This window comes from Barbus barbus, assembly GCF_936440315.1.
Source record: "Barbus barbus genome assembly, chromosome: 16".
NCBI lineage: Eukaryota > Metazoa > Chordata > Actinopteri > Cypriniformes > Cyprinidae > Barbus > Barbus barbus.
The window spans coordinates 4902478-4918266 of record NC_136744.1 but is presented as its reverse complement, the minus strand read 5'-3'; the positions used below and the strand labels follow the sequence as shown (position 1 = coordinate 4918266).

General features: G+C 36.8%; 1 protein-coding gene across 1 annotated transcript in view; it reads left to right on the top strand.

Moving 5' to 3' along the window:
• Positions 1–1457: 1457 nt before the first annotated feature.
• Positions 1458–15789, top strand: part of LOC306882152 (myomesin-2-like) — a gene marked incomplete at its 5' end in the record, with an annotated part of 41168 nt that continues 26836 nt past the window's right edge. Inside the window, 14 exons of the mRNA XM_079436634.1 lie at positions 1458–1543; positions 2721–2778; positions 3011–3165; positions 3332–3418; positions 4830–4918; positions 5049–5099; positions 5188–5352; positions 6888–7049; positions 7222–7363; positions 9355–9554; positions 9648–9701; positions 11010–11137; positions 12395–12578; positions 12838–13012. Of these exons, the coding sequence (XP_079292760.1) occupies positions 1458–1543; positions 2721–2778; positions 3011–3165; positions 3332–3418; positions 4830–4918; positions 5049–5099; positions 5188–5352; positions 6888–7049; positions 7222–7363; positions 9355–9554; positions 9648–9701; positions 11010–11137; positions 12395–12578; positions 12838–13012 (1736 nt within the window). The remainder of the gene's footprint in view (positions 1544–2720; positions 2779–3010; positions 3166–3331; positions 3419–4829; positions 4919–5048; positions 5100–5187; positions 5353–6887; positions 7050–7221; positions 7364–9354; positions 9555–9647; positions 9702–11009; positions 11138–12394; positions 12579–12837; positions 13013–15789) is intronic.

The window sequence follows — 15789 nt, the reverse complement described above, 5'->3', positions numbered from 1 at the left end:
AATCACTAAAAAGTGTTAAAACTGGCTTCAAAAATTATGGCCAGAGTGCATTAGGCTGTATTTGGCCATGGAGTCTTTCAACTATTTCAAACCAATTAATATGTAGACTTTTAACCATTATTACGATTTCCATTCGACTCACCTTAAACTAGGCTATCTCTTGTGTTTTATATCTCATTCGTATCCAGCATCAATTTAAAACGTCTGTCTGGTATCTTAATATCTGTGCGAAATGATGTGGGAAGTCAGTGTAAATGCTATATATAGTCTAGTGCCTATCCATAAATGGGATGCGGGAGAGGCAACATTCCGCATGGGTAATATTTTGCTTTTCATCAGCTGCTTCCTCACAGGCGGGTAGAGGCTCATCTACCTCCACGTCGCGCTCTTGTATTCTCCTGGGGTGAGTATGTCTGGCCCCTTATTTCCACACTTTTGATCCGAAATTATAATGCAGAGTTGTCCTTGTGGAAACACAAAATAGTTGAGGCTGAAGGAAACTTTTGAACTTTACCTTGGTTGGATGTTGATCTGTCTCGAATGATGTTTGCTTGACTGGGCGCTGCACTTGACTTTGAAAGGAGTTATAAAAAGTTGTCAATTCAACCAGTTTCAGTGCTTTGTGAATATGGGTGAATGAATAACTGGACACATTTTGACACTGTTTTGTTTGTGGAAAAATTGTCTCGTGACATGTTGAATGAAATGACCTTTGAAATATTTGTCGCACTTGTTGATGCATTATGCAAAGAACAATCAGTTCGTTTTTACACTTCGTCTGCCAAATATGTTAATGGAAACTGTGCATAAATATATATTTTTTGTATTATGTTTAATATGCACAGTAGATGCTATGTTGGCTTCATATGGAAATGAGATAATATAATGCTGCATTTGATAATGCATGATTATTTGTTTGTGTAATTATTCATCAAAAAGAAATGAGGAATGTGTTCTTGTTTGTGCTGTAGAGTATTTCATTAACCATACTAGAAGATAAACAGTCATGAGCAGTTATATTTTGCGGTTATATTTCAGTATTTCAATGAGCGGTTATATTTCAGTATTTCAGGACATTTACACAATAATAGCTTGCCATTAAAGTACACTTCACAGTAGAAATGATCATGTACCCATCTCCTTGGACTGTCTGACATCCCAACCCCCAACCTCTAATTTTAAACAGCCGTGAGGTTTGGCTTCCTTGTGGCCCAAAGCTCCAGAACACCCCCTCCTCTTCATCTCCACAAACAGGTCCACTTTCCAAACACCTAAATCATATCAGGAGTAGGCCGCATTCTGCACAATGTGCTAAACAACTGTGCCCCCAATAATGTGAAACACTGAAACTGGAATTCATGCATCTGTCAATGAATGCATTTTGTTTTGTCTTGTGTGCAAAGACGCTGCATGTTTTTGTTCCAGGTTTTATTCATAGGTTCTTGGGGTTGCCAAATATGGCTGCAGTTGTTACCAGACACAAGCATTTCAGTCAAGAATACCTCAATACTGAGTCTAAATGTGTTGTTCGGGAATACTCCAGGTAAGGTAAAAAAAATAAATAAAATACAGCAGCAAGTTCAAGCTTAATGAATCACCGCAGCTAATCATGACTACTAAAACTACTTATAGTAAAATAGTAACATCATGTATAACATATAATAACATTGTTGGAGCTCTGCTAATACACCCTGTTACCTACAGTAGCTGAACTATAACTGATCCCTTCATGTCGCTACTGTCCTCTGGGTAGCTGACGTGAAATACTTGGAAGTTGAAATGGCCTGCAGTGTGACACGCTATACTCCATGTAATACTCTTTTCTAATTATGCATGTGGCTTATGTCACCTCATATTAGTGAGAGAGAGACCACAGGCTACATTTATCACACTGCAGGACCATTTAAACTCAACTGAAAGGTGATTAAAATGCTGAAGAACTGAAAAGAAATGGTGATCAGTTACAGGGCCAGAGGTATTTTATGGTTGATATTTTATGGACACATACTGCCCCAAATACCCAGATACCACCTGGGAATAATAATACATTTAAAATATAATATAAGCTTTGACATTTGGTTAAGAATAAGAACGTGGTATGGAAATTATAGTTATTTTTGTCCATTAAAATTAATTATATAATATACCCTAAAACTATTATCAAAATTAGATATATAGTGCTACTTTTTGTTTGCCGTCTGAGGGGTCAAAAGGTCAGTACTCTTTTTTTTTTTTTTAGGTTAAAACCTCTAATTGCTAATTCATGTGAACCATGGGTAAAGATGATCTAATATCAATTTTTTTTTCTTTCCATTTAAGACTGTGTTGCTTGAAATGCATGAATTATGATATGCTTTAAAATGTTTGAATGCATTTCAAAATGAATAAACCGATTATTAACCTGAGATGACATGGAGCGTTGATGAATCCTGATCTCTGTTTCTCTCATTCTGGCTGTATAGAATAATGCTTTGAGCATACTATTTTCATTTTATTATACACTTTTAGAAAAAAAGGTACAAAACTCAGTCACTGAGGCGGTGCTCTTTTAAAAGGTACTAATATGTGTGTATTTTAAGCACTAAAACATATTTTTACAGTACTAATATGTACCATTTAGAGGTACAAAATGTAACTTTTAACTTTTGTACCTTAGGGTCCTGTCCCAGTGGCAGTTTTGTACCTTTTTTGAGAGTGTGTTGAAATGTGTGTGTTTTTAGCTCTGCTGCAGAAGAGGTGAAATATCAATTCCGAACACAGAAGAGAATCCAGGGAGTGGTAAAGCCATTTAAACAATCATTCCTTTCCTTTTTTTTGGACATGTTTTTGTTATAGTATTTTCATTAGTCAACCTGTATTTTAATGTACTTTAAAGACTTTTGCTGTTACCTGTAATAGGCCGAGTGAAACAAAGGTTAAATAGGACTGGCTCTATCTTGGGACATATATTTTTTCGTGATAACTTCTTATGATCCAACAGCTCAATAAATTGTTTGTCTCCTTTCATCAGGTGGAGAAGAAGATGCCTGAGAAATACATCCGTGAGGAGTCCATGATCAGGGGCCCCAAGTTTGTGGTTCGACTGAGGTCCCATACAGTGTATGAAAACAGTGCTATTAAACTGTTCTGCACTGTGGAGGGATATCCCACCCCACATATCAAATGGTGAGGATTCGGCACACAAACAGGCCTGCCATGCTTCCTGTACATTAGATCTATTCTGGTGTTATACAGTTTCACTTTAACTTTAGGTTTTTGTAAATGCATCAAACATTCCATAATATTTGGATCCAAGAGGATCTATTGTTATTATACCATAAATATTCTACAGGTTCAAGGATGATGTCATCTTGGACATTTCTTCTGGAAAGTACTTTGTGGAGAGCAATGCTGGATTCCATACCCTCTCCATCCTCAAGTAATTTGAACTTTTTTTGTGTACTTTTTGGACTTTTTAGTGATGCAATGACAGAATGTGGTTTACTGATGATCTGGATTGAACAGAATGAGTGACACGACTCAGGTTGAGTGCGCATTACATGCTCACTTCCTAGTTATTAACTGGCCACAGAAAGCAGGGAACTTTCAAAATAGAGACTTACAAGATATTAAACTTTGGAGAACATTTTGTCTAGCAGGAATATGAGAGAGAGAAAAAAAAACATGTCCAGGTTACATTTCACCTACAATATATAAATAAATCTGCATGTAGATCATAGGCTTTGTTTAGATTTTGCATTGTGAAGATATTATTATAGCTTCAAAACTAGGTAAAATAAATAAATTAAAATCCCCCTAAACTCATAATGCGCCTGAAAGTTTTACTTTGGTTATTATCTTTATTTTATATAAATCAGCTAATTAAATTAAAGGGAGTATAGCAAATACATAAATAATGAGCAAATAATTCCCAGTTAAAATAAGGCATGATTTGTTTACAGTAATGACATTAATATTCTCATACATATTAATAATCCCAAAATATTTTGGGGTGCAGCGAGTCCCCAAAGGACAAGCTCTTGATAGATTTCATGTGATTCACCCTCTAAAACACAATAAAATGTAACTAACAAGTGAATTTCCACAAAAGGAAGTCACGTCACTGGGATTGCATGTGAACTTTTCCAATTTAGTCCAGGACCGTTCGGTGCGCCGCCTACGTCTTGAGCTCCTGTCAGCTGTTAATGTCAAGAGTGCTGAGTTTGGTGTCATCTGACACTCCGGCGCCTTACAGAGAGATGACTTTCCCTGCTGTCACCCTGTCAGTCCCACAAAACCTCACCCTGGCCCTTATGTCACATTCCTGACGGCTTCTTGCATTCAGAGCCCAAGCCTCACAGGTGAAGCTGGGCGTTCCGCATTTCATCTAAAATGGCCAAACCTTTCACTTTTTGACACACAGCCGTTCTCCTCAAGACCGCAGGGGCCAGGGGAGCAGGCTCTAATATAGTACGGTCACTCTGAAGGTCACATTACAGTCTTCTCATTTTCTTGTCTCGTGTTTGCTATTCAAGCCTCAGAGACTCCTGTGTTGAACACGTTCCGAAAACAGGCGCTGGTCTACATTAGCATTTAGTTTGGAGCAATTATCCTCTTGACATTAGAGCATTAGTTAACTGCCAATTTATCCATCATGATGGGGGAAGCACTTTATGTGCTTTCCAAATGTCAATTAGGAAATGACTGTGGCATATATCCAATCAAATAGCAATCATGTTGATTATTTATTGACTGATTAATTAGTGGAGTGGGTGAAGCGGTGTTGCGATCCAGCCATGTATTGATTGAAGTTGTAGACACCTGTGAATGAGTTTTGCGTGCTTTCGTAGGTGTGCAACTGATGACACTGCGATGTACACGGCTGTAGCCTCAAACACGCATGGACAAGCCTCCTCCCAGGCCTCCATCATTGTGAAGAGTAAGACTTTTTCTCCTGTTTTCTGGAATCTAAGCATAGCTAAGTGAGATACATTTGCTGGAGAACCAAATTTAAACTATGAATCCTTTTCTTTACAAAGTCATACTTTATTTTTGTGTCGACTTCATAGGATGCAAAGAGGAAGAAACGTCCACTCCTTTTTCCTGGATGCCTTACCAGTGTAAGTGTGAAAGCCTCTATTCATTAGAATATCTGGTAGGATTTAAAAACAAGTCATGAACGACTGGAACTGTTTTGGTGTTTCTCAGATCCCATTTTACCTGAGATCAAGTACACGAAGATTAACATCACCTTCACTGAGGCGTTTGACGTGACCTTTGGAAAAGAAAACGAGAAGGCCACTTTGACCTGCAAGATGACCATTAACCCCAACCTGGCTAACCTGCAGCCTGAGGCGATGTGGTACAGAAATGGTAGGAAGTGTCCAATAAAGGCTAACACAAATACGGTTTTGTATGCATGTGCAGTTATTGTTAATAAAGCTGTGGTCATACTAGACTTTGAGCATGTGATGCTGCAACGGTCGTGATATGACGTCACGCTCTGCAGCATCTAAATTCAACAAATAACCAACAATAATAAAAACAATATGCAAAAACGTACAAGCCACCCCACTTTCCTGCAGTTTTAAATGTATGTTCTTTTAATTCAGCTACGAGGTCATGCTGTGACATACCGATCTTCTATTGGTCACATGATACGAATTCGAGTTCACCATCAACTTGAACTTTGGAACACAGAGAAATGCATGCATTACATATTCACAAAATAATTCATGGATTACATATGACTACAAGATTTACAGTAGCTGCTGAATATGAAATGGACAGTATTTTTTGCACCAAAAAGAATAGGAAAAAAGGACTGTTTTCAATCCCCTATTATCTGTTGGTAACAGATGTCCTGCCCCAAATGCACAAAGCTAGTGTTTTATGATGGCTACTCAAACAAACAGATTGCAATTCCATTTTATGCTGCAAATGATGCAGAAATGACGCATTTTGCCTATATGCAACAATGTAAATACTGCAATTAATTTCAAATGCTTTTCATTTAGCCATTAGAGTAGTTTCACAATCCTTCATTGTCTTGGGACGTGTGCGTATGACAGTGTTAAGAATCATTACTTTTATTTCATGATTTGTGTCAGTCATCACTCAAAATGTAATGGAAGTTCACAAAAGTGGAATTTTTCATGTATTCAAATATTTTAATTAGTGCTGCGCAACAAATAATCGCGATTGATGACATCTAAAATAAACGTTTTTGTTTATATAATATATGTGTGTGCACTGTATACATATATTTATTATGTATAAATAAAAACACACACATACAGTAAATATTTACATGTATATATTTATATTAATATACTTTATATTATATTTAATATATAAACACAGCATACATGTGTGTTTATTTATATATACATAATAGATATACACAGTACACACACATATATTATCCACACTTTTATTTTGGATAGATTTATCGCGATTAGTGTCCAGCACTAATTGTAATAAAATATATTTAGGAAATTATAGCTATTTATTGTTATATTAATATTTGTTCTACATTTGCAGTGTATTTTACCTCCAGAAATGCATAAATAATTATTTTTATTTTAAATAATTTTATATTAAATACTGTATTTCATATTGCTATATACTGTACTGTGCTAATGACAAATGACATCATTTATTTATTGTGGCATTCACCGCTGGTCATGTATTAATTTTCCGGTTGTTCTGTAGGTGTTTGTTTTGCAGTCGAGTCGTGTAGAGAACAAAATGACTTTTTATGTCCATTTGTAGTTTGTGACTCATTTCACTCCAATCTCATTTCCTGAATCATCAGATTACACTTTCCAGATCTGCAGTCTATTCTGCAAAAGAAATGTGTCATTTTCTCTCCTCTGATACCCTATGTTGTTTTTTGGGCCCTCCAGAACACCTCCTGAAAGAGTCTAGGTGGGTGAAAATGGAGTCTGGCGGAGGTGTTGCCAAGCTCACGCTTACTCAGCTCGCTAAGGATGATGAGGGTCTTTACACCCTCCGCATGGTGACCAAGGGAGGCGATGCGGTCCACAGGGCTTACGTCTTCGTTGATGGTAAAGAGTTGTGAACTTCTCCAAAGCTTGTTGAAAATCTTATGTGATTCTTTTGCTGGCCTTTAAAGGTCTGGATTAGCATAATTCATCTCATAAAGCACATACATCTGTTTCGGAGTGATGTCCTCAGTGAATCAGTGGTGTGTAGGAGTCATCATTTTTTTCTTGGCAGATGGTCCACCTCCAGTTCCTCAAGCTCCCGGAGCCCCAATGGACATTAAGATCCATGATGCAAATAGAGATTATGTCATTGTGTCCTGGAAACCTCCTAACACCACCACTGAAGGCCCTATCATTGGATACTTTGTTGACAGGTGACTGCGCTGACTAAGGTGTCTTCCCTGTGGGAGTTATTTTATGGAATAAATTTATGCAAGTTGTTTGATACAGTGGCCCCAAAAAGTATCTGGACACTTTAAAATGTCATTGCATTAGATAAGAAAATGTCAAATATCTGCTCGACTCTATGCTGGACTTCACTTTTCTGAGCCAGTTTTCAGTAGCTTTTCATTAACTGGTTTGTCACAATACATTTTTGAACTGCACAACATGAATTTACTATGTGAATAACACTTGAACTAGCTTAGCGTGCAGTGTTTCATTGCAGAACCGTTCATCTTATCCACATTCCACCTGCAATCCATTTTAACCAGGTGCTAAATGCGCTAGAACAACCTACTGAGAGTATTTAAACAAAGTCACTGTCAGTCTTTTCTTTGCAAATAGGCCGTCTTTCTATGCAAATGAGGATTATTATAGAATCTACCTGATTGACAAATGTTATCATAATGTGCCCGATGCACTTAACTAGCCACCCACAGAAACTAGTCCGTAAATTGAAAGGGATGTTGGATGTTGAAATATTGGGCTCTATTTTTTCTATTGCCCAGGATGAGTTGTTGTAATATCACCAGTAAAGTACTAATTTGAAATGGCTGTTTATAGTAAGGGCCGGTTGATACAGAACATATGTTTGATCGACCCCTCCTATATTTGCCTTGTCGCAAATTTAGGGCCTTATGAAATACATTTAATTTTTTCCCAAATTACGTTTTTTTTTTTTTCACTTTCCACTTTTGTGAAAGCATGTCTAATTAATTGAAATTATGAAACTTACAATATTAAACAGCAATTTATTACAAGTTTAACAAAAATATTTATATTTATTAATAGTTATTTTTTACCAAATTCTGTTTTCCTTTCATTCTCTTTATTTCGTTTCTTTTTCTGCTGATGGCCCGCGCCCCCCCTGCAGTACCCGTGCGCCCCCCCCCACGCCCCACACTTTGAGAACCACTGCATTACATTAAGGAATATTTCTGTCACCGTTTCTGCAAGTTAAACCGAACTTTTATTTTGACGGGTTCTTTTACCTTTAGGTTTCTGTTTGTATATGATATGTCGATAGATTTATTTAAAAAAAACTGTAAAATGCTCATAAAGTGACTCTCAGAGCAGTTCTAAAGCTCACGCGTGATTCAGTAGCAAACGAAACCGCGCGTTTGCACCCTTCATTCACAGAGACACGCAGAACATGCAGGATTCATTTTTAAATGGTATTTTTGCAGCTTAATATTTACAGACACTAGTCCATATTGTATTTTGCACTGACTTACTTTGTATACATCCAAAATTTGACATTTTGCGTTATTCAGTAAATTTTTATGACGCATCACGCAAATCATAGCGCCCTGCAAATTGCTGTTTGTGGACCCAAAAAGGATAGTGTCATTTCTCAGTTGCTTTCCCCCTGTATTCTGTTTTGTTGTTTAAAACTTAAACTTCCTCTTATGGAATGTATCGCTTGAGAACTGTGCTTGTGCTATGTTCCTTTAAAATAAATTCAGCTTTTGTTGATTAAGAAAACATGTGCACAATGTCTACAGTTTAACTGCTTTAAGTGTTATATTAAAGTTGCTTAATTGTAGGTTCTTTGTAATACAAAAGACAGTTTGTTTTCTCTTCCAATATAGGCTACTTAGAAAATTGCTTACCAACACATATTTTTGCCAGAAACATGCTTTGCATATGCTAATAGATGCAGTGATTATTTTGTTCCCTGTCACTTTGAGCTGCATTAGTATCGAGCTGAAATTTACTCGTCGGACGGTAATCAGACTGTTAAGTGATGCATGGATCTGCAATTACGTATGAACGCTCCTTAGCTCATATCATCTCCTCGGAATGTAAAAGTGGGCTGTAATTTTCACTCTTACACAGCAGCGTGGAAGTAATGATAGGATAGTCTTGATTACTGTCCATATTCATTGTTGTTCATGTTTATTCTTTCACTCTTATTGGGCAGATGTGAAGTTGGAACAGAGAACTGGGTTCAGTGTAATGACTCCCCTGTAAAGATCTGCAAGTATCCTGTGCAGGGCCTGTTTGAAGGACACTCTTATTACTTTCGCGTGCGTGCCGTCAACTCTCGCGGCATTGGTAGACCCTCCAGGATGTCTGAGCCAATTGCCTCTCTGGACCCTACAGAGTTTGAGAGACTTCATGGTGAGCAAAACTAAGTCCTCATGAAGTTACATTTAGTGATCAACTCTGAATGTGTTAATAATGCCTTTTATGTACTGCTGTTTGTTTCAACAGCCACAAAACTTGGTGGACGACTTGACGTTGTGACTTACTATGATGACCTTGAAGGTACTTTATAGTTATTTATTTTTAATATTTTTAATTTACTGAAAAATTGTGAATTTTCATTTTAATGCATGTCAAAACCATGGAAATTTATAAAATCTTTAAAAAGAGTGGTAAAGTCTTGGCCATTTCTATAATAATACAAAAAAAATAATAATGGGAAGTTATGGTGTCACGTTCCCTCTCGGGAGACAAGGAGCGAGGAGACGTAGGAGTACCAATAATCCTTTTATTGGTGAGACGAGGAGCATGGGGAGAGACGAACACAAATGACGTTAAGACCGGACACAGGGGCTAGGAAACACAGGGCTTATAAACACAGGGAAATAAGGAACAGGTGTGGACTAATCAAACATAGGGCTAGGGACTAATTAAACTAATGAAGACAAACGAGGACAGGAACAGGAAGGCCAAATATGGGCACGGGAGGAGGGGAAACACAAGACAAGGACTGACATATGGCAAGTTCTAAAATATTTAATAGAGTATAAATCACTTTCTGTTGAGTAAAATAATAATAATAAGTAAAATGGTGTTGTTTGCCTAAAAAGAATAGCACTTTGAGCAGGACTGTCAATATAATCAGAATCACAATCAGAACTCTGCATTTATTATTTATACATTCAAAATGCATTCATTTTTTGACAATAAATGCACGATCACATGATCATTAATGGCTACTGCATTATAGTGACCAATGCATGTATACGGCTTTGGCCCAGTTGCTTTCTGTCATTGGACGGTCCAACGGATATGTTCCTGTCCTTCAGTGACCTTCAAGAGCCCAAAAAGCATCCTTACATATTGTTGGGTGGAGCTGCCTTAAAATATTCTTCCTTTTGTCACTCAATCAAGTTTGCGTGTCTTTGTATTTGTATTATGTATTAGATGACAGCAGCTAGTGCTTTTCTCCCCTATTCTTTCATGCTTTTTGCTTTCAAAATTAGCAATAATTATCTAGCCCATAATTGGTTCTCTTCTGAGAGGTACTGATTAGTTTTTGATGAGAATTCCATCAGGAAGGGAACGTACAAACATCTGTGGTTCTTTTTCAAGTTGAAATGAACACATCAACCAGTGTCACCCATATGCATGCATATGTGTATGTGTGTATATATATATAAAGCGGTGGCGGCAGCAAAGATGATATTCGCATATCAGTCCATAATATTAAAGTTGCTTTTAAAGCTAGCGAAATTGCTAGGATATTTCCTAGTGTGTGTGTAAGTGTGTGTGAGTGTGTGTGTATTGGAGTGTGTCTATGTGTTCAGGGTAGAAACAGTAATTCTGTTTGATGTGCTTTGCCTGCAGCCGAGGGAAAAGCTCCGGGACCTCCCTCTAAAGTCTGTGCTTCAGAGACGGACCGAACATATGTTGTGCTCAGTTGGGTCCCTCCAGTCTACCATAGCAAAGCCCCCATGTGGTATTACATTGAGAAGGTTAGTTTCAGCTCACTGCCAGACGTTAACCCAGCCAAATGGTCACAAACTTTATTTCAGCAGTTTACTTTTCTTCTTTTATCACCTTTTTGTCACCATTAAAAACACCTACAGTGTAAGAATATTTAATGAGAATATTTTTTAAATCAGTTTTACTTTATTTTATTTTTTGCATTAAATGAAGCAGTACAGCCCACAGGAACAATTTATTTATCAGAAGTTAATCTTTCGTAGCTCAGAGATAGATATTTGACTGGTATTGTTATTTTAATTGTATACTTTAAAACTAATACATATTTTTAACAATGTCCTTTTTTTTGTAGTTTTACAATAACTGATATCTAAGTCCCTTTTTTAGTTTTTGTATTATTCGTGCTTTTTGACAATAACTAAAAATTACAGTACAAGCATATTAATATTATTATTATTAATGCAATAATAATAGTCAGGCAAGTTGTGTGCTGCACTGAAGGGTTGCAAATGTAATTTTGTTTTTGTTTTGGGCTGTCTAATTGTCTCAAATGCTACATGTTTATTTGACTTGAGTAGCTATAATAGGTTATGTATTATAATAGCTGTAATGAATTATGAATAGCTGTAATAGGTTATGTAAATATGCAATCAAAGTAAATTTTCTGTAATTTTATTTAATCTGTTGTCCCAATATTAAATTAACAGAGTTCTCATTTATTTCAGTTCTCAGTTGTCTCAGATGTTCCTTCTAAAAATAAAAACAAAAATAAATGTGTTGTGATTGCAGACTTTGGCAATGTGACAAATCCATTGTCAATCTTTATTTAATTAATTTAATTACTGTCTAGAAGAGACAACCGTTGTTGTTGTTGTTTCTTGTGAGAGGTTAAAGCAGTCATTATCACTTCTCACACAATATATGTGTCCCTGGAGCACAAAACCAGTCTTAAGTCGCTGGGGTATATTTGTAGCAATAGCCAAAAATACATTGAATAGTTCGAAATTATCAATTTTTCTTTTATGCCTTTTATGTTCATGTTCCAAGAAGATATTTTGTAAATTTCCTTCTGTAAATATATAAAAACTTAATTTTTGATTAGTAATATGCATTTTTGCACCCTCAGATTCCAGATTTTCAAATAGTTGTATATCGGCCAAATATTGTCCTATCCTAACAAACCATACATCAATGGAAAGCTTAAATTGACCCTTATGACTGCTTTTGTGGTCCAGGGTCACATATTTGTGTAATAGTGTGTTATTATTCATTCTGGACTTTAATAGCTTCAGGTCGGAGCTGGATCCTGGCAGAGAGTGAACACTAAAGTACCCATCAGATCTCCTCGCTATGCCGTCTTCGACCTGCTAGAGGGAAAGGACTATCAGTTCCGTGTGGTGTCCGCTAATATGTACGGCGTCAGCGAGCCTTCTGAGCCCACTGACACTGTAACAACCCTGCAGCTGAAGGGTAAATGCCCTAAAAAAGCATGTCACAGAGGGCACAGTGCCTCTGATGTATTCACTTAAGATATTGATATGTTGAAATGCATATGAAATGGCATATAGATCTTTGAAGTTTGCTCTGACTTTGATGTTGTCATTAAGGCAGTAATGATTTTTTATCTGCCTTTCTGTAGTGGAACTAATTCATGCATGATAGGTCGTCAAGGGATTGATTGGACTGGTTTGTGAAATCACCCCTGAAATTAAATTCTGTGTTCATTCAGGTGTGCCCTCAGCTCCTGGACAAGTCGTTGCAACCAGAGAGACAGACACGTCTGTTCTAATCCAGTGGGCACCTCCAAAGGATCCCAATAACCTGATTGGATATTACATTGATTCTTGTGTGAAAGGATCTAAGGACTGGACCTCTGCCAATCACAAGCCCCATAAGCAGACTAGGTATGTGCTTAGTCTAGGTGAAATGATTTGAGGCACTTCCTATGAATAGGGTACGAAAGCATCTGAAACTCAGGTCTGAGAAAAACTGGAAAAGATTTGTAACATTTAAAGAACTTTAAAATAAAAATAAATAAAATAAAAGGGTTGCTGATTTAACCTGTTTTCATCCTCCAAAGGAACTCATTAACCTTATTCAATATTATATTGATTCTCGTGTGAAAGATCTAAGAACCGGACCTAATCCAATCACAAGCCCCACAAACAGACCAGTGCTGTGTTTCTCAAAGGCATTGTAAGCCTATATAGATCGTAGAGGCTATTGGTGCCAATGGCTTTCGGAAACACAGCCCAGGTATGGGCTCACTCTATGTGAACAAGCTGTTCTTGTTCCCAGGCATCCAAAACCGAAGCAAAAACTGGTCAAACACATTGTGCGTTGAGATAAAAATGCTATACTGCCGTGCAAAGACAAAAGACCTTAACTTTGATTTTTGTCAAAATTGAGTTATTAATATTTTTGGGACATTCAAGACATCCTTTATCATGTACATAATTATCTTGAGTCAATTTCGTTGTTTTTCTGAGATAATAATGGGTCGTCTCAACTGTAACTTCGAAAAGCCAAGGAGAAACCAAGGCAGAACACCATATAACACCATTAACGGCTATTTCACTTTGTTTGGAATGCTCAAATTGAGTTACGGCGTTCTGCCTTTGTTTAGCCGCGTATCAAAATGAAGTTACGGTGTTCTGCCTTTTGTTACTGTCCATTAAAATCTGCCGCATTTTAATTACAGTGTAGACAAACAAATTAGATTGCGATCTACCAAACAGCTCCATATAACAAAGCACTGTAAAGACTAGACACCTTGGCAGCAATACATAATCGTGAATGACCTTTAAAGATTCTTTTTTTCCCTTTTTGTAATACAGATTATTCACCAGGCTTTCACTTCTAGTTTGATGCATGTGTACTTGAATGCATGTAGCCTGATCAATCATAAAATCAGTAGCCTAACAGTTCACAATTAAATCCATATCTTACCTTTTCTTGTAACCCGATAAAATCAATCCATAGCGCTGAACGTCGTCGGAGATGTTTAATTCACATGCATTTCTGATCATGCCTGCTTGCTGGCGTTCACATAAATCCACAAATTGTTCTTTTAGGTTAGGCTATTTCATAAGTAAATATAAGCAATTATGCTATTCTTTTACGTTACTGAGCATAGCAAATAAATTGGTTGCAAAACGGTATCCACTCACATGTTTAACTTTTAGTCTGCTTGTTATGGTCAAAAAAAGAAATACATAAATAAATAAATAATACAGTTATTATATAGCCAATAAGAGATAGCCCATGATCAATAGATGTTATACAGGTGTTACTATAATGATTTTGTAAATGGTGATCAGCAATCAAATATTGATAATGTGGAAGTTACTGTCTTTTGCCTTGGTGTGACATCTCACTTTTTGCAGATAATGCAAAGGCAGAGTACATTAACTTCAAAATAGGGGTAAAAATCAAGTTTGAGCTCACAATTTTTTAATGTAGATCATTTTCATTACTAAAACATCTAATTGACAAATGTCCAGTGTCCTACCTATAATTAATTTGGCTGGACAAATAAAAAACTTTAAAGTAATTTTTCTCAGTTTCACACTCTAGCGAGTTAAGGTCTTTTGCCTTTGTATGGCAGTATAGTACCCCTTGGTGTTACTATATTGATGAATTAGGAGTTACATTGCTTAAAATAGTTTGCCTTATTCATCTTTTGTATGGACATTCAGCCAATTATTAAGAGTACATTATTAAAAGTACATTCTTTCTGTGGATTTATCCATTCAGGTATTTTCAAATTAAATGATTTGCTATTCAGCAGCATTTAGCTCACAGGAACACTAATCTCTATATGATGATAACTTTAAATAACACATTATCACATTACGCATACTGACTATGAGAAACTTTGCAAGTATATGTCAACTTATTCTACTCACCCTAAACCTACCCTACTGGGAGTTAGTAGACATGTAGTTACAAATTAATGAGAATTAGTTGACATGTAGTTACAGTTACTTATAGTTAGTAGACTGTCTAAAGTGGACTATCAAAATAAAGTGTAACCACCTAATAAAGTCGTGGCCTAATGGTTAGAGATTTGGATTCGGAATCCAAAGGTTGCGGGTTCGAGTCTCGGGCCGGCAGGGATTTTAGGTGGGGGGAGTGAATGTCCAGCGCTCTCTCCACCCTCAATACCACGACTGAGGTGCCCATGAACAAGGCACCGAACCCCCAACTGCTCCCCGGGCGCCGCAGCATAAATAGCTGCCCACTGCTCCGGATGTGTGTTCACTGCTGTGTGTGTGCACGTTGGATGGGTTAAATGCAGAGCACGAATTCCGAGTATGGGTCACCATACTTGGCCGTATGTCAAGTCACGTTCACTAAAGCCTTAAACTATAAAAGCTCCAAATGTTCAGGAATTAGCACAAAATGTTATACATTTTAATTACAATTTTACTTCATTTTTGCAATAACTTAATATTTAACATTATTTTACATTTGTATCTCTTACGCTTGGAAAAAAAAAGTAATGGGACACCGAAGTAAATCCGATTTGCAAAAAGTGCCATAAAGTGCATGATTGTGAATGTGGTAACTGACAAACATAAAAACAAAATGTGATCACATTACAATATTAAATGCCACTGGAAAACCAGAAAGCTTGCATCAGGAGTTTGTGTTGCTGACATGCCTCTTCTGAGGATGC